The sequence below is a fragment of the Miniopterus schreibersii genome (assembly GCF_964146895.1).
Source record: "Miniopterus schreibersii genome assembly, chromosome: X".
In the NCBI taxonomy this organism is placed as follows: Eukaryota; Metazoa; Chordata; class Mammalia; order Chiroptera; family Miniopteridae; genus Miniopterus; species Miniopterus schreibersii.
The window spans coordinates 95,399,708-95,416,318 of NC_138104.1; the positions used below are offsets into that span (position 1 = coordinate 95,399,708).

A 16,611-nucleotide genomic window follows, 5' to 3' on the forward strand; every position below is an offset into this window, starting at 1 on the left:
ACTTTAAATACAGTGTGTCCTTCCTATTTAAAATTCACTTCCATTTGGCTCTGCCCACGCCAGACCTTCACCTCACTGTTGTCTGTGTCCATGGGAGGGAGACAAAGATGGGGGGGGGTTGGGTTGGGGACATCTGTAATACTCTCAGCAATGAAAATAAATTTAAAAACTCCACTTCCACTCAAGTTTTGAAGCTTCTTAAAAAACACAAATATCAAGATGAGATTTTCCCCAGAAGAGTCTACCTAAAGATTTGTTTTAATCCCTGAGGAATAAGGCGATGATTTTATTTTAAATAACTCATGTTAACAGTAAGCTTTCATTTTTAAAAAAGAAAAAAACCGCCTTCAATTATTCCAATTTAGCAACACTTGACATACAAAAATTACACGTGATTCAAAAAGGTTTCCATACACCATGAATGAGCTAAAACGCTACCTACTGTTCTTACTTACCTTTGGAAAATAGAGTGTAATTTTTAATGGCATGCCTCACATTGTTGAGATTTCACATGGAAGCACACGGCAGACACAGATCAGTTACAAAGTACAAAAGCTACCAAGTCATTTTCATAACTCAAAAGCCTATGAAAGGAAACCGAGGTAGGTTCCCATTGCAGACATGTTCTTACGCCAAGCTAAGCACGCTTACCGTAAGTCGGGGTGCTTTCTCGCCTTCCCTGACTGCTTGACCTTCCCTTTTCATATTCATAGCAATACAACACGGTATCTTCCTCCACAATATTAAATCTCTTTCGATATTCCTGATCCAGAAACGAATTCGGTGACTCAGATCCCTTATGCACAGGCTTGCCCACCATATGTCCTCTGAGGTCTTCACAAGGAAGGTTTCCTTTTTCGTCCCTAAAGAAAGGGTGAGGGAGAAGGAAGGAGGCAAGTGTCAGGGTGGTAAAAATCACAGAGTATCTAAAATAATAATAATATCTTTCCCATTCAATGTATCTTCTCATCTTTCCAAACTTGGGGGTTTATAGGGCAATTTAAAAAAAGAATGTCTTTATTGATTTCAGAGAGAGGAAGTGAGAGAGAGAGAGAAACATCAATGATGAGAGTCACTGATCGGCTGCCTCCTGCACGCCCCTGCTGGGGATGGAGCCCGCAACCCGGGCCTGTGCCCTGACCGGGAATCGAACCCCGATCTCCAGGATCCTAGGCCGATGCTCAACCGCTGAGCCACCCCGGCCGGGCTGGGCAGACTTTCCCATCAGGCCAGTGACATAACCTAATGCAGCTTGGGATCTGAGGGTGTTTCGCCCTAGTTAGTCCACCAGGAGCTAATTATAGGGGTGCACGCCGTGCCAGAAAGTTGGAAGAGCTGGTTTTACTAACACCATAATGATATGAAAGAGGGACCTTATACCAACAAGGAAGTTTCATTACACACGTTTATAGGTAATTCACTCAAATAAAGTTGCATTTTAAAAAGGATAAGCAAAAACAAACTTGGCAAAAAAAAAGAATTGATGTATGTATTGTGCACATGAGTGCGCCTGTGTGTGTATTCACACCTGAGCCCTGAGTAACTCAAGGTATTGCTTCATCTTGCTGTAAAGATAAAAAAATCATTTAAAAATATTTAATTTGTTTATTTGCAGAATTTAATACATGCTAATTCTATATATACAATCTGAAAAATGCCAAAGTGAATAAAGAATCTCACTAATCAGGAAAAAAGCCCCCACAAATAATATTTGGAATATTTTTTTCCTTTTTCTTAATGTTATATAGTTATACATGTTCATAATAAATCTGTATTTTTGCTCTAAAAGGGATTTAACAGAACTGAAAAGTTAGAGTACTGTTTTATTGGACTTTATATTTAATGGCTCATTGTGAAATTCATAAGAGAAATTAGTGCTTAAACTTCACAGTTGTGCAAAGACCTATAAATTCTTGATTTTCATATTAGAAAAATGCATATAGACTATGATAATGAAACCTTACGTAGCCATAAGACATTTAATAAAAACTGACAAAATTTCACTCACTTCACACACATGAGGGTTTTCTCTTTTAGATATAAAGGCACTTTTGCAACCACTTTTTTTTTCCTGGAATAAATGTGTTCAAAGAATCAATCACATGAAAAAAAATTCGACCCAGTTGGACAACTAGGCCTACCATTTTAAAGAAATTTTTTAAAACGAGAAAACATTTTAAAGGATTTTTTAAGATGAGAAAATTTTTATTATTTATAGTTCAAATTAACAAAAAACGCCTATCCTACACAAAACAAAATTTTTAATAGAGAAAAAAAGAAATCTTCTGGTGAATTAAATCAGGTGAACCACATTCATAATCAAAATAAGAAAATGGAAAAGAAAGTGCCAAGTCTATGTCTATAAAAAGAATGACAACTTCAAAAACTTTTATGACTATAACTTCAAGTCAAACCAGAAAATGGAGATAATTTATCCAAAGTGGTGGTACAAAGGAAATTTGATGCATGGATTGTTCTGAAAATGCTATGTAAAATGATTGTGCGACTGGGTATCTAATAATTTGACTCAAAATATATTTAGAATATTCTGTTAAATTACACACTAGGCTATGAATCAATTAAAATGAAATAATACATTCTAATTATGAATTTACTGGAAAGTATGGAGCTTTCAAACAGTACTGACCAAACAAGTACCACTACATTGATACTTCGACCTCTTACATTCTCTAGTATTTTTCAATAGCATGTTCAAGTTTTTTATTGATTTCTATATTTCCTTAATCATGTCTACACCACTCTCAGAAGAGAGAACTGGATCATTTTACTCTTTTGTCTTCTGAAGTGTATTTTAAGTACTTTCTGTTTAGGGAACATGTTCTTTTAAACAAGTGCCTCCCTAGCTAAGAGAAAAGGAAAGAACATTTAAAAACTCTTCTGATGCTTATTTGTACATATAGCTCTCTAAGGCCTCTTAATCATTTTCGGTAAAATAAAAATCTTTCCAAATAAACTGAAAACAAACCAGAAAGATTCACTTCCTATTTGAAACACACATACTTTTATTGCTTCTCATGCCAGAGTATTCAGAAAGTCTGACACTATCTTAATAGAATTAAAATGCAATTTGTGTTTCACTAGGATATCAGATAGATTTTTATATCTGATTGTAAATTTAATATAAGGCTGTAAATTATATATCAGAAATATTTGTGGAATGCCAGCTTAGTAAATTATATATTCTCATAAACTACTTCCCCACAGCTACATTTAATTCTCAAAAATAAAAGTTAAAATGTTTATAAAACTGACCATAGTTTCATTACTAAATGACAACACAGCATTTGCAAACATGCCATGTTGTCATGTAGCATTTAGATCGTAAATGTCAGTACCATGATGCCTAACAGAATGAAACACTGGGGGCACTAAAGAATAAAAATGAATAAAAACAAAGCATTTTATTTCTTTTATATATCAAAGAAATTTAATATTAAGTATGGCTTGAAAACAAGATACCTTACTGTTTTTGAATGAATGCACAGCTAATTCAAAAACTGAATCAAATTCTTTGTGATTGGTATTAACTGTCCCTTTTGTACTGTTTTTTATCCCAGAAAGCTGGATATCAGAATGCTTTTGGACAGAATGCTTTACAGCACCAAGTTCTACTCTTCCACATCTGCCAGGAATTTCAAGTAGGAATTTGGAAATGAAATGGGGATCCAGCCTCAAGTAATCTAACACATAGACTTTAAAGGCAAGTCATTTTCTTGCGAAGTCTCTCTACTTATAGAAACGTTAATGAACTAATTGGAGTGGAAAATTGTAGATACAGAAGTATGGGGGGGGGGGGACACAGTTTCATCATCCAAAAAAACAAAAACAAACCCTCCCTCATTACATACATTTAAGAAGTTATAAAAGTTACCTATAACATTCTCTTTTAGAAAAAAATATGACATGCTTCAAATAACCTGAGATCTCCAAGGGCTTTTTCACCAGAGAGCCTCACTTATTTTTCACTTATTAAAGTAATCCTAATTATTATTGAATAGTAATTTACTATTCTTTCCTATTCTATGAGATGTTTATAAGATATCTAATGCATAGCAAGTACTTAATACATAGTAATTAGTTATTAACTAAAACGCATTCTCTGTAATGCAATGATTTCCCAGAATGTGTTTAGAATTTCCAACTGAGGAACTATTCAAGGCGTTTCTTGAGAATTTACTTCACAGTTTACATGCACTTAGGTTAGTCTTTGGATAGAAGCTGCCTAGAACAACATGATGGTTAGTTTTGTACCTGGGAATATATGGTTCTGCAGGAGGAGGGGGAATGTAGAGATCCTGGAGGGCAGAACTGTCTCTTTTGGTGGGTGTACTGATGGTGCTGGAAGGCGTGGCAACGCTGCTTGTGGGACTTCTAGGTACAAGAGGCTGGTTAAAATGAAAAAGAAAATACATACACACACAAACAACACACAAAACAACAACAACAACAACGACACATAGTTATCATTTTAAAATGATCTATTTCTGCAAAGTTTTTGAGCTTGGCTGAAATCAAGAATCATGTTATTTAGCACAGGGATATTCCTTTGAATCTCCAAACACAGATAATTTATTACTTTAGAGGTTTCCACTTAGTTCCCAACTCACCTTATTCTATGGTATAACCACATAAAAGCGATTTATATAGTACTATGCAGTGTTTCATAATGGGAAGATTTATCTCACAGTCAGAAACATATTTAAATTAAATTAGCTTTGCTAGAATCCCACCTTTGAAAGAGTGATGATAAAGAGTAACTTTCAAAACAATTAGCTCACTCACATCCTGACTGATATACAAGAAAGATATTTTAGATCTTTCCCCCCAAAAGATAAACTATACTCCTAAGTTAGCAGAATGTCACAGATTCTCAGAAAAGGTTACAAAAATAGACCACGAAAGGCCATTAGGAGAGAGTATTTTGTAGGAGAATCTACTTTTTTGGTAAATGTAAACACAACTATCTTCTCAAAGTCATTTTATGATACATCTTCAAAAGTATGGTGATTAGTGTGACACAATCATTTCACCTTTCATAGGCACACATTTATCATTGTTTAAAATAATCTCGTTTTTGTTCCTGTATTTAAGCATAAGTTTTTAAAATTAAGATGATACATATAGTAAATTGAGCAATACATCAGGATGTACTGAATTAAGAGCACTCCCAATTCAAAGCTTCGCAGTGTTCGAAAATGGTCTTGTGTTTTGAGAAGTTATCCTAAAATGAAACTAAAATTCACAAATTTTCATGTTTATCTTACAGGTCTTACTGATTAGCTAAATATACAATAACATTAAAAATAAGCGTTGTAGTGCAATTGCAAATATAAAAATAATCATCACAAAATGATCTGCACTTCACATGACAAGATGTTGCCATTTTAGCCAGTGTGGAAACAGGTTGAGCACAGCTATAGAGACCCACAGTTCTATTACTTTAACAAGTGCTGCTGGACACTCAAAAAATGGCATTACAACTATTTCATATTGCGACAATACTTTTGTACAGATAATCAAAATGTGTTCAAAAAGCCAAGCATAGATACACTGTACAATGGAGGTCACTAGGGTAGGCTACACAGTTTAGGACTCGGTGCAGTTTTCAGCTTCCTTGCTACACAGCTCACCGCAACAGCTTGAAATCACACACCTTGCCAAAATGACAGTTAAGCTTTACAACTATGTAAAATAGAAATTTAAGAGTGAAGGAAAAATAATCGATCATTTATTTTGGGACTCGATAATAGTCTATCTAATATGATATAAAAAGTCAGAAGCTTTATATGTTGAGGAATTTTGAGATATTAAGAAAATATGCAGTAAAGACTAATGGTTAACTGTGCTGATTTTGGAATAGTGTCCAGTGAAACTATGTGTGTCTTTTAGAAATAAAAATCTTGGCAATGGGAAATCCTGAGATTATATAGGTAATAAGGAGACACCTGCAGTAATGAACACCATGAGGTCTGAAGAAATAAAGATTGTACTCTAGGGATGTACTACATGCCCCTACAACAGACCTTTGAATAATGGGTTCTTTAGAACAAGTAATCATTGTGATGTGACTCTGTTTATAACTGTTTCCCTCTGTCAGGAAATCTTGGTATCAAATACAGATGACATTAAACAATAAGTCAGACCAAAATTTCATCATTATAGAAATGTAAGGAAAACACTCATTACATAGCACATTACTTCATAACACTTTCCAGCAGATGCACTGTGAGAGAAAAAACTTATATTCAGGATGCTTTCTAAATACTCTAATATCTCTTTTATTTTAAAATATCTCAATATTAAAAGTGAACTTAAAAAAAGTTCCAAAAACATAAGCACTAGAAAAAATAACTTAAAATTTTACTCTCTTTCCTCTCTTTTAGGGTCACCATTTCTATTTTGAAAACTTCTCTCCTTTTTATTTTATCATCCACAGAACTATAGATAATTTTGTTGTTGTTCATACCTATCCCTGACCTCCCCAAACAAAGCGGGATAAAGGAAGAAAATAGTAGGAGTCAATGGTTGCAAGTATATTTAAAAAATTCCTGTGACGTATAAGGAAGGTAAGGACCAACAGAGTATTTTATTCTGCCTGGACTATTACCAGGATTGTCTACATAGGGTACTTATGCCATTCCCCTTCCAGGAAATTTAAATATTAGCCATGTCAACTTCCTACAAATTGCTACTTTTTTTCTAGATTTCTATGTTCAGCATGGAGTTGCTATCAATGCCACTGGTTAATGTGATTAGCTAAGTGAGCAAATGTGGAGAAGAAAAAGACTCTTAAATATTTTTAAACAGATAACAAGTTTGATTGTGCCAGCTGGTTGAATAAATTGAACTGGTTGGGAAAAAACTTGAAAGAACAACTTGTTCTTTCAGAGAAAAAAAATTAGTCAATCCTATTGTTAATTAAACTGGTTAGTTATTTTATTAACTGGCAAATCACACAAAACATTTCAACTGGTTGATCATACATACATCATCTGGCTAGTCAGTATGCCCTGTACCAAGTAAAATGCATGGTAAATATATTCAGTATATCTTTGTCTACCACTTGTACTATTTTGTCAAGCTAATTCGAGCTAAAAAGTGGACATTCTTCTTGAGAGTCTCATTTAAAAAATAGACATTAATCAATGAAAAGTAAGTATAAAGTAGAAGCTTCATGGGAAAATGGAAATAGCTACTTAACCCAAAAGGAGGTCTTTGTAATAACCTGAAATTATAATCTCTTAAAATTTTTTTCTAACTTTGGACAAGAATAGAAAGAGTACAAAATTAAATGACTAAAAGAATGAAAAAGGCATTTAAAAACATTAGAAAAATAGGCAAAATTCGGTTAAATCAAGCACAGGATAAGTGATGCCATTAGCTAAAATTACCAGTGAGAAATTCCTAGCTGTAACAAGTGGCATTAAAATTACATTGACCACCAATAACCATTTAAGTGAGTGCAAATACAGCTAGTGACAAATAAAGCTTCCCTAAAATAAAAGTCTTTTCTCAGCATTCAATTCAAATTTTAATAGGCATACTCCTTAGTTTTGGAAAAAATTCTAAATATGTAAGTATAATAATACAGAAGGATAGCTTCTTCTAGCTTTTATTTTCAATCAGTGGTTCATAACATAGTATAAGAAAAGCAGTTACGATTGTACCATAAAGAATTTTAATTTACAAAAAAAAGTGGAAATAAAGGGTACGTTTTTTATCTTGCCATTTTGATTCTTTTCTTATATTGGTAAAATCTGTATGGGAAGAGAATTAAGAACTGTCAATACTTGTGGATAAAATGCAAAGTTTTTTTAAGACTTTATCTGTTACTGAAGCATGAAGCTTCAGTATAACCTGATCCATTACGGTATGCAATCAAGTATGACAAGGACCCAGTTTTGCATTCTATCCAAAGGGATTTATTTTCTGGAAGGACATGGTTATAACATTTAGTTTTCAGATCTAAATGGACCTATTGACATAAAGCTCTCCTTGCAGATCAGTGAGACCGCAAGAAGGAAGATGCATTTGCATATATGTTGTTACTCTTCTAAAAGAAGTCTATGATGGGTTTATTTCTAGGGGCACTGGCATGCATCTTTTAAAATATTCAAATCCTAAATAAAATGATCATATGCATCTCTCTAAATGTACATTTGTAACATTAGGTCAATGAATGGTAACTTACTACGGTCAGAAGGACTCAGAAATCTTCCTCTGACTCATGAATGATGCTTTAGTAATAAGATCCTACTCATTCAGATTAAACATCGTTACGAGATTGTGATTACTGTAAAATAAAATTTTCAGCTTTTGTAAGGCATCACTGAAATCTCACTTTAAATCCTCTCGTGGCTCATGAGGGTCTTTTGCTTGTGTCCCCAATTCGAACATCTCTAAGGTAACTGAGCACATCTGGAAGACATCAATGTACCCCTGAAACCCATGAGGTCTTAAGGACTGCAGGAAAAGCACTTCCACACTAAAGAAGCCACACTTGACGTTGAGGTTTCACTTGGAACCGTTTAACACTTGAACAGCTCCCGGCAAGCAAGTCTTAATTTAGTTGTCCCTCTGCCTGGGAGTTCCCCGGCCTTCACAGAGCTATGGAAAGTCCTGATGAACTGACGGCGTGAGGACCAGCCCAGCGCTCAAGACTGAGACAGTGCGTGGCATGCCGCGGGTCTCAGAAATCCACGGGCGCAGGGGCGCAGAGAGCTCGCTTTGTCTTTCGGGGGGAAATACCCATGGAAATAGAATGATTCCACCACGGCCCCTTAATTTATTTAAAATGAGGAATTAGGCAGACTCAAAGGCGTTACAATACCCCATTAGTCTACCACACAGAATATTCACGCAAGTCCTTACTTATTTCGAACACATTTTTATTGTGCTTCCCAACACAAGTACCAGGATACTGTTTTATCTTAGCAACTTTCTTCTTAATCATCTAAACAAATGCTTTGGAGAAAATGTACGCTGGATTTTGGGAGGCAAGACGTTGCATACAATCTTGTAAGTTTCTCGACCATATAAAGAATGTTAGGCTTAATTTGGAAAATTATTGGGAATGCTTTCTCCCGGGTAAGTTTTTAAGTAGTAAATCATTTGAAAAGAACCTAAGAGAAACACACATATTCAAAATTCTCCCACTCGCAGTTTTTTCACAGCTTTTTCTAGAATACAAATTTGTAAATACCAAAAGAGTCCTCTTTTATAAGCATGTAATCTTCCCTTTCCTATCAGACTACCAAGAAAACAAACATTATCTTTTCTGACCACAGGTTTGATAAGGAAACCTTATCTATATATGTTAAAAAAATACAAACATATGTGCATAAAATATGCATATAGTTACACAATATACAACTGATATAGACTTCAGAGTCACACGACAAAATGGCTTTTTCCACTGAATCACACATTTTGCACATTGTACTGAGACTACCACTAGTGTTTATTCTTCGTTCTCCAGTCCTATTGGCATAGTTAATACTGCAGCATTAAAACTGGACTTCCAATTATTTCAAATTACAGTCAACTTCAGTTTTAGTATAACAACTAAAAGAAAGAATGGGAAACTACAGAGTAAAGAAATTAAAAAATATTTTTGTCATCAGTGTTAACATTTTGAAAGCATTTAGCTGATAACACAAATGTGATTGAGTTACTTTAGTTAATTTGCTTAAACATTAGTGAACAAAAAATTGATGTTGACAATGGCTTGTAGCTATTTACTAATTTGAGCATGTAAAACGTGTTAATAGTTTTTGCCTCCCAGTCAGCACAATTACATTTTTAGTTTAAATTTATTTTATTTTCTAGTCTCCTAATACTAGTTGTCTACCTCTTCAAAACATGTTTTTAAAATACAACTCTCAGAAACATAAACTTTGTTAACTAAAGGTTTTTCCAGTCAGCCCGATCATGACTTTGATATTAAAATAAATTTTATTGTCGCTTATGTTTTTTGATTTTTACAGAATGACTTCAACCATTCATATCTGTTTGAAATACAAAATCAATTAGTGTTCTTCAGTGGTTATTCCAGTTGACGTACAGAATCAACTTCTATGACTATTTGCTTTCCATTTCATTTTCTGCTCAAAATTAAATATCCTGTAAAAATTCTTAGCAGTAAAATTTTAAATGAAAAGCACAAAACAACACAAGAAACTATCACAAGTTATAAGACTTATGGGCTAGAATACAGTTTAGGAACATGAGTCATTATAATTGTAGAGTTTGATGTTATTTTATATAAAAATGGGTTTAATGAAACCTGTATCAGTATGTCGTATTCCAGCATTGACTTTAGTGGTCATTTCTGAAATGTATTCTGACAAAAAATACTGGGTTCTTAATGTTTTAAAAAATTGCTGATTCCTAGTAATGATTTCAACCAATATTCTTGTTAGTGTGCAGCCATACATCTCTTTTAAGAAGAAAATGTCATGGATATTTGACATATGCACACTAATTTAAAACCACAAACATAAAAAATATACCTTGATGTTTATCCACAGTTATGTAACTTTTTTTCATTGAATTGGAAGAACTTGACTTAAACAATCACCCTGCTTACCAAAATCCAGGACATGTTTTTAAAAACATCTCTCAGAAAACACGGAATCCCAGGCTTGTTTTCTCAGAATAAAAGATTGTATCTTAGACAAAACATCTCTACTATTTGTAAAGGAATGCAGATAACACAATTCAATGCCAGATTAAATCTGCTTGTAGTGTTTGACTCAGGTATCTTTCAGTTCTATTGCAAAATGTTTGAGAAACCAAGAATTTAACAAAAGAGCTGCCAAATTTCATGAAATGTACTAATGAAGTTGCTCTGTGAGTATGAAGCTGAATTGTATGCTTTTGTTTATTTGGCTATAATTCCACGAATGATTTTTCAAAGAAATTCCAAATCAAAATTAATCATTGTGGTTAATAATAGAATTTACTCTCCATCAAAAATATTTCTAGAAATATTGTTTCATTAAAACATGTGATATTCCTTAACAATCTTCCACCTTAGGGTAGATAAAGTTATGCTTTATTTGTCTAGGTACAAATTATTTACTTTGTTATTTTAAAAAATTATTCCTTAAGTTAGAGTACAGTTCTATATTTTAAGATGCATGTATTACTGTCTACCTCCACGCTACACAAACTTTGCCATATTTTATCTGAAAATGCTACTAGGTAAATTAAACCTGGTAGAGTATATGAAAGAGATGAAATGAACATATTGAGTTAAATAAATGCTACCAATTGTTTCTTTTTGTAACTTCTACTTTAAATAATTCTTACTAGACTACTGGTATACTCTATGAAAAAAGAAATAACCTAATGTCTAATTCTTCAGTTCTGAACACTGAATATTTATATTTAGATGAGTTAATGGACATTTTAGCTCCAACATATTTGTACATATGTCAGAAGCAAGAATACAATAAGGATACTTGTGTTTGCCAGAGGATTTAAGCACTTTTTCCACATCTGAGGCCCTTTCTTAGCCTCTAGGAAAAAGATGTGGCGTTAAGCAGTAACAAAAGAATCCAAGACCACCTATAAGACCTTCATCCCACTATTTATTTGACTTTCCCCATTGGAGGAAGTCTACCTTCAGTCTTCAGACCCTGGTACCCTCAGGTTTTATCCACCTTTGGTTGTATCAAAATCTACATTCTATAAAAATTCTGATCAGATAGCTTCCATTACACTCCCAGTGTCTTTGTATTTCGGCACAGGCCAAAGCCTTAGTAAGATCAAGAAAGAACTCTGTGATGATATAATTTCAGGTCTTCAAAATAGGTTCTAGGGAGATCTGGGGGTGCTGGTATATGTTAGAGGACTTAACCATTGCCCTTACTCCTAAAGATCTTGTTTTTCTGCTAAATTAAATGCCACCCCAATAAATTCAATAAAAATTAAAAAAATAAATACTCTTCCTTTTGCTCTGTAAAAAGTCAACCTCTGAAGCAATTTTCAAAGTTGAAAGCAGGTCTCTCCCCCACCCCCACTCCCATGAGTATTGTTTATCTATAAGGGGTTGAGCTTAGACAATACATATCAGTGAACTAAGTTCAGTTGAAATAACAAATTTACAAAAATGTCGATACATATAAGCACTTATATAAATGCTGACTTTCTTTTACGTGATTTCGGCATTCTGAAAAGGTAAGCCTACAAACATACTCAGAGTAACTAAATAGGCAATGAGGAGTAGATATAACTAGTGACCTGATGAGGCACATTTTTTAGCATCTGGGAATGGACCTCGAAACAGTGCCTTAAAAATCTATTATAATTATATTATAATTAAGGAATGATGTGAGGTCATTTTAAAAATTAAAACCTTGATTCTCCAGCTTTAAATACACATACCAAATGTATATGTAGCAGAAAAGGTTGGTCTTTCCGTAATTCCAGCATTTCACCTAAGAGTGATTCTTCTCTGCCATTACCTTAATTCTCCAGTTTGAGCTTGTGCAAAAGAGTCTAAAAGCGGACCAAATTATCAATTTATTTTCTAGACATACTCCCTCAGAGTTCAGGGATCAGCAAGAGGCTAATGTCTTTTTGGTGTTCAGAGCGAAACAGAAGAGACCAGAGAGAAAAATTTAAATTTAACTACACATACATAGAGAAAAAACCTAAGACCTGAAAGTGCGGGCCTCTTCTTCAGGGCTCCCGCCTCTCAGACCTTGAAGAAGGCCCCTAAGGGAAGGCACGTCAATCGAAAACTACAGAGCGGAAGAACAAAGCAACTTACAATGCAGCAAGGAAATAAATGATGTGATGGCAAAGTCTGATCTATTCATCTACGGCTTAATGAGTCAAACATTGAACTCTGGCTCTGAATGACCATCAAAACGCTCTAATAATAAACATGATGCAAGTCAAATGTATTTGGACAGATTAATACAGTCTTACATATATTCATTTGAAAATTAGAAAGTTTCACATGAAAATGTTAAAGACCTTAATGTTAGAACATTTTATGTTGTCTGTTATTTAAGTATAATGAAAATTTGATGCAAATAAGTAGTAAAGGTTTAAATAATTAGAAATTATTATAATCTATAAGGCCATTCGTGTGTAATGGAGAATTTAGGATTTTAGGAAAAAAAATATCTAAGAATTGTATAAAGTACTAACAGAACTTAACAATAATTTACATGGTGATAAAAATGGTATTTTCATACATTTCTTTTTAATCTGAATGAGCAGTGTTCTATTTCAATTGGTAATTTAAATTTTTAAAAATTATACTTCTAAGAAAGGTAATAGTCTCTTATTTTTAATATGCAGGTTTTATGAAGGACAAAAATTTCTTCTATACACAGGATATGTGTTTAAAGATTGTATCCTGACTGAAATGGAAGAAAATGTATTGCTTCCTTGTCTTTCATCAACCAGAATTATATAACTTCCTAGATAACTCAGCTTCTTAATGAATATAATTTATCAACATCCAGAGTAATAGTTAGAGTGATGTTTCATGCTGAAGGAAAATGCAGAAATTCTAATGCAACAATTTCTCTATTTTTGCCACCCTAGAGGGTGGAAAAGAGAAAAATGATCAGTCAGGGGGAATGCAGTTGGTACATTTTAATTACTATCTAAAACTTCCTTTACTTACTGTTCATAAGTAACTATTACGATCTTATGACCTGATTTAGAAGAATTCTATAAACTATCACCTAGTTTCTTCAGAAAGTGAATGTGGGTATAACTTTTAAATAGAAGATTATATCAAATATGAAACCTCTAGTGTTGTGTTTTTTTTTTTTAATTTCTACCCATAGTTTGGCTTGAAATAACTTGTGGTTTGTTTGGAATTATGCTTTAAAATGTTTACAAATTAAGGCCAAGTTCTTTATTATTTGGGCTTTAATATAGAAACTTTCATATTTCATCACAATTAAGCCTATTAGGATAAGCTGTGAAGAGATCATTTTACAAACAAATTTTCAAAAGCATACAAGATTAATCCATATGCTGCTGAGATGAGGCACAATAAAGAAGCATTACTGAGATAATCTATGGCTAAAATGATGGTGTATGACTTATGATTAAGCTTCATTACCTGCAGAGCAAGGGGCTTCCATCTCATATTTTTCAGTAAAGCTGGTGCTGAGGTAAGCATGCTCTGAGGTCGCTTTTTCAAAGTTAAGATAACACCACTCGGGTCCTCTCGTAGTGCATTCACCAAATTTTTCAACTGCCACCCCACCTGGTAACCAGCAAAATCATTACAATAAAATTGAGGTACAGTATTCAAAGATTTAATGTTCTCCCCCTTTAATAAGATTAGTAAAAAAATGAAAATCACATAATTGGTGCACCATCCTACCAATTTTCAGGAGATATATACTTAAGAAAGAAATGTTATGTTTGAGTTGATTAACCATGTCTTGCATTAGAGTCCATATCCTTATGATAAGCTAATGGACATTTACCATGTCAAAGCAGAGAGTAAATCGGTATCCTACCAATGGAGTAATTTAGAGTTTAAAGAAATTATGTCATCATTAATGCTGTGCAAGATCTAGATCCAAGCTCTGTTCACAAACCATTTTAAAATAGGCATGCCTGAAAACAAGGATTTGGCAGTGTCCTGAGTTTATAAACCGCACATGCTTTCTCATCACCATCTTTTAGAGATACAGTGGTGCCTCGGTTTTCGATTGTGGCCCGTTCTGGAGCCCGTTGGGCTCTGAAACGTTTGGAAACGAGGGATCGGCAGCCCACAGCTGGGCCTCAGGATCCTGCCCTCAGAGGGAGGCGCGGGGCATGCTCGACTCCCGAGGTATCACTGTACGTGGTATAGTGTCTATAAATTAGACTGATATTATACTACCAACAGCCAGCACTGACGCACCAAGGCAACGTTCTGGTGCATGGGAGATAGTCAATAAAATAAACCTTTCACCATGCTATAAGGTAGAATAAAAATGACAAGGTAATACTACTCCAACGCGGCAGCTATTGAAAATGTGTTCCAAAGGACTCTACAGACTTAAAAGAAAATGTTCTATAGTTAATGAAGCCACTCTATTTAAATACCTCCTCAAAACATAGTGTATAAATAAACTGAAGTACTTGATAAATGTCCTAGAACCTGGCTCGGCTGTTAACTATTAAATTATTTCACTCATCACCCTTTTAATATTTTGAACTTAGAATAATTCTTGTTGGTTTGCTTTTAAGATGGACTAGTTATGCAGTTATTAGGTATCTGAAATCCTAGAACTATACTTTAAAGAAACACTTTCAAAATATCTATTATTTCAAGGATTAAAAATGCATTTAACATTTAAAAGAAAAAAACAACAACAACCTTTTATCACAACTCTAATGTATCAGATTTCCCCAGGATGTGTTATATAAATACACTGGGCCAAAATTTATCCCCGATTGCACAGAGGACTTAGCAAATGGTCTTAAGAGTGGCCTAGATTCTTCCCTGGCACTCCAGTGAAAGGGGATGGGTGCCCTTGTCTGCTGCTCCCGTTTCTGCCGGGAAGATAATGCTCGAGCTGGAAAGAAGGGCCACTTCCACTGAAAGCAGCACAGACCCCCAGAGGCTATGACAGAGCCACTCCAGCAGCAGCCACTGCAGAACAACGACAGACTTTGGTGTATAAAGGGGCCGAGCATTCCTTTAAATTTTCACCTCTACTACAGCTGAACTGAGTGATGGTGGAGAGAGTTAGGACAAAAAAGAAGCGAGATGTCACAATGCTTAAAACCTCAGGGCTTCTCAGATGTGAATCAAAACGATTATTAGAATACTTGCCTAATATGAACAAGCTGCCAATTTTTTAAAAAGTCACATTAATGCAGATCAACGAAAGTAATGGAATTGGTCAAATGTCTCCCGTTATATATAAGTGGATTATGTGCCCAAAAGTGTAATACATTGATTCTGATTATTGTGATAGCTAAGTAGTGTCCCTACAGCCACTTCTATAAGCCAAGAGTTAAAAGCAAAGTGAGTTCAAATCCAAGTGTTCATTTTGCTCGCCAAAAAACTATGGGAAGCAGATTCTGAGTTCCAGATTTGGAGGGAGAGAACGTACTAGTTATACAGAGTTTATGAACAACTTATTAATGATAACTACATTTTATCATTTATTTATTCTGATGAATGCTAACTACATTAAAGCAGCAGTAAGATGAATCCCCTTTCTTTCAGCATACCTCTTTTTGATGAATTACACATTGATGTCCATTCACCAATTTCTTTCATTTATTCTATGATATAATCATTATAACGAGTTAAAAATATTTAAGGCTAGATAGTGTTTTCCTGTGTAATGTTCAGTGCAATTTGGTTTATCCTGTTCCTTTATACTTTTCTATGCTCTTTTTGACACATAATTCCAAATAATAGAATAGTATGTTTTATGAGAAAGTGGAACTGTTTTTTTGGATGAGAAAGTCATAATTTGGTTAGATTTTAATTTTATAGCTAAATATTATTTAATGGCAAAAATTTATATAATTTTACTACTTTTTTTCCCCACTCTTACTGAGATAACATTAAAAACATTTTAAACAAAGTAAACAAATACACAT

At 34.0% G+C, this 16,611-nt stretch overlaps 1 protein-coding gene across 8 annotated transcripts in view; it reads right to left on the minus strand.

The window, feature by feature from the left end:
- The window catches only part of CNKSR2 (connector enhancer of kinase suppressor of Ras 2), a 237,005-nt gene that overhangs the window by 94,848 nt on the left and 125,546 nt on the right, over nucleotides 1–16,611 (minus strand). For 4 of the 8 annotated variants that reach the window (XM_081126804.1, XM_081126805.1, XM_081126809.1 and 1 more), the window contains exons 9-11: nucleotides 14,117–14,263; nucleotides 4,273–4,406; nucleotides 652–863 (exon numbers count right to left, since the gene is read on the minus strand). In XM_081126804.1, coding sequence (XP_080982930.1) covers nucleotides 652–863; nucleotides 4,273–4,406; nucleotides 14,117–14,263 — 493 coding nt within the window. The remainder of the gene's footprint in view (nucleotides 1–651; nucleotides 864–4,272; nucleotides 4,407–14,116; nucleotides 14,264–16,611) is intronic. The other 4 variants (XM_081126807.1, XM_081126806.1, XM_081126811.1 and 1 more) reach the window with 1 other exon arrangement.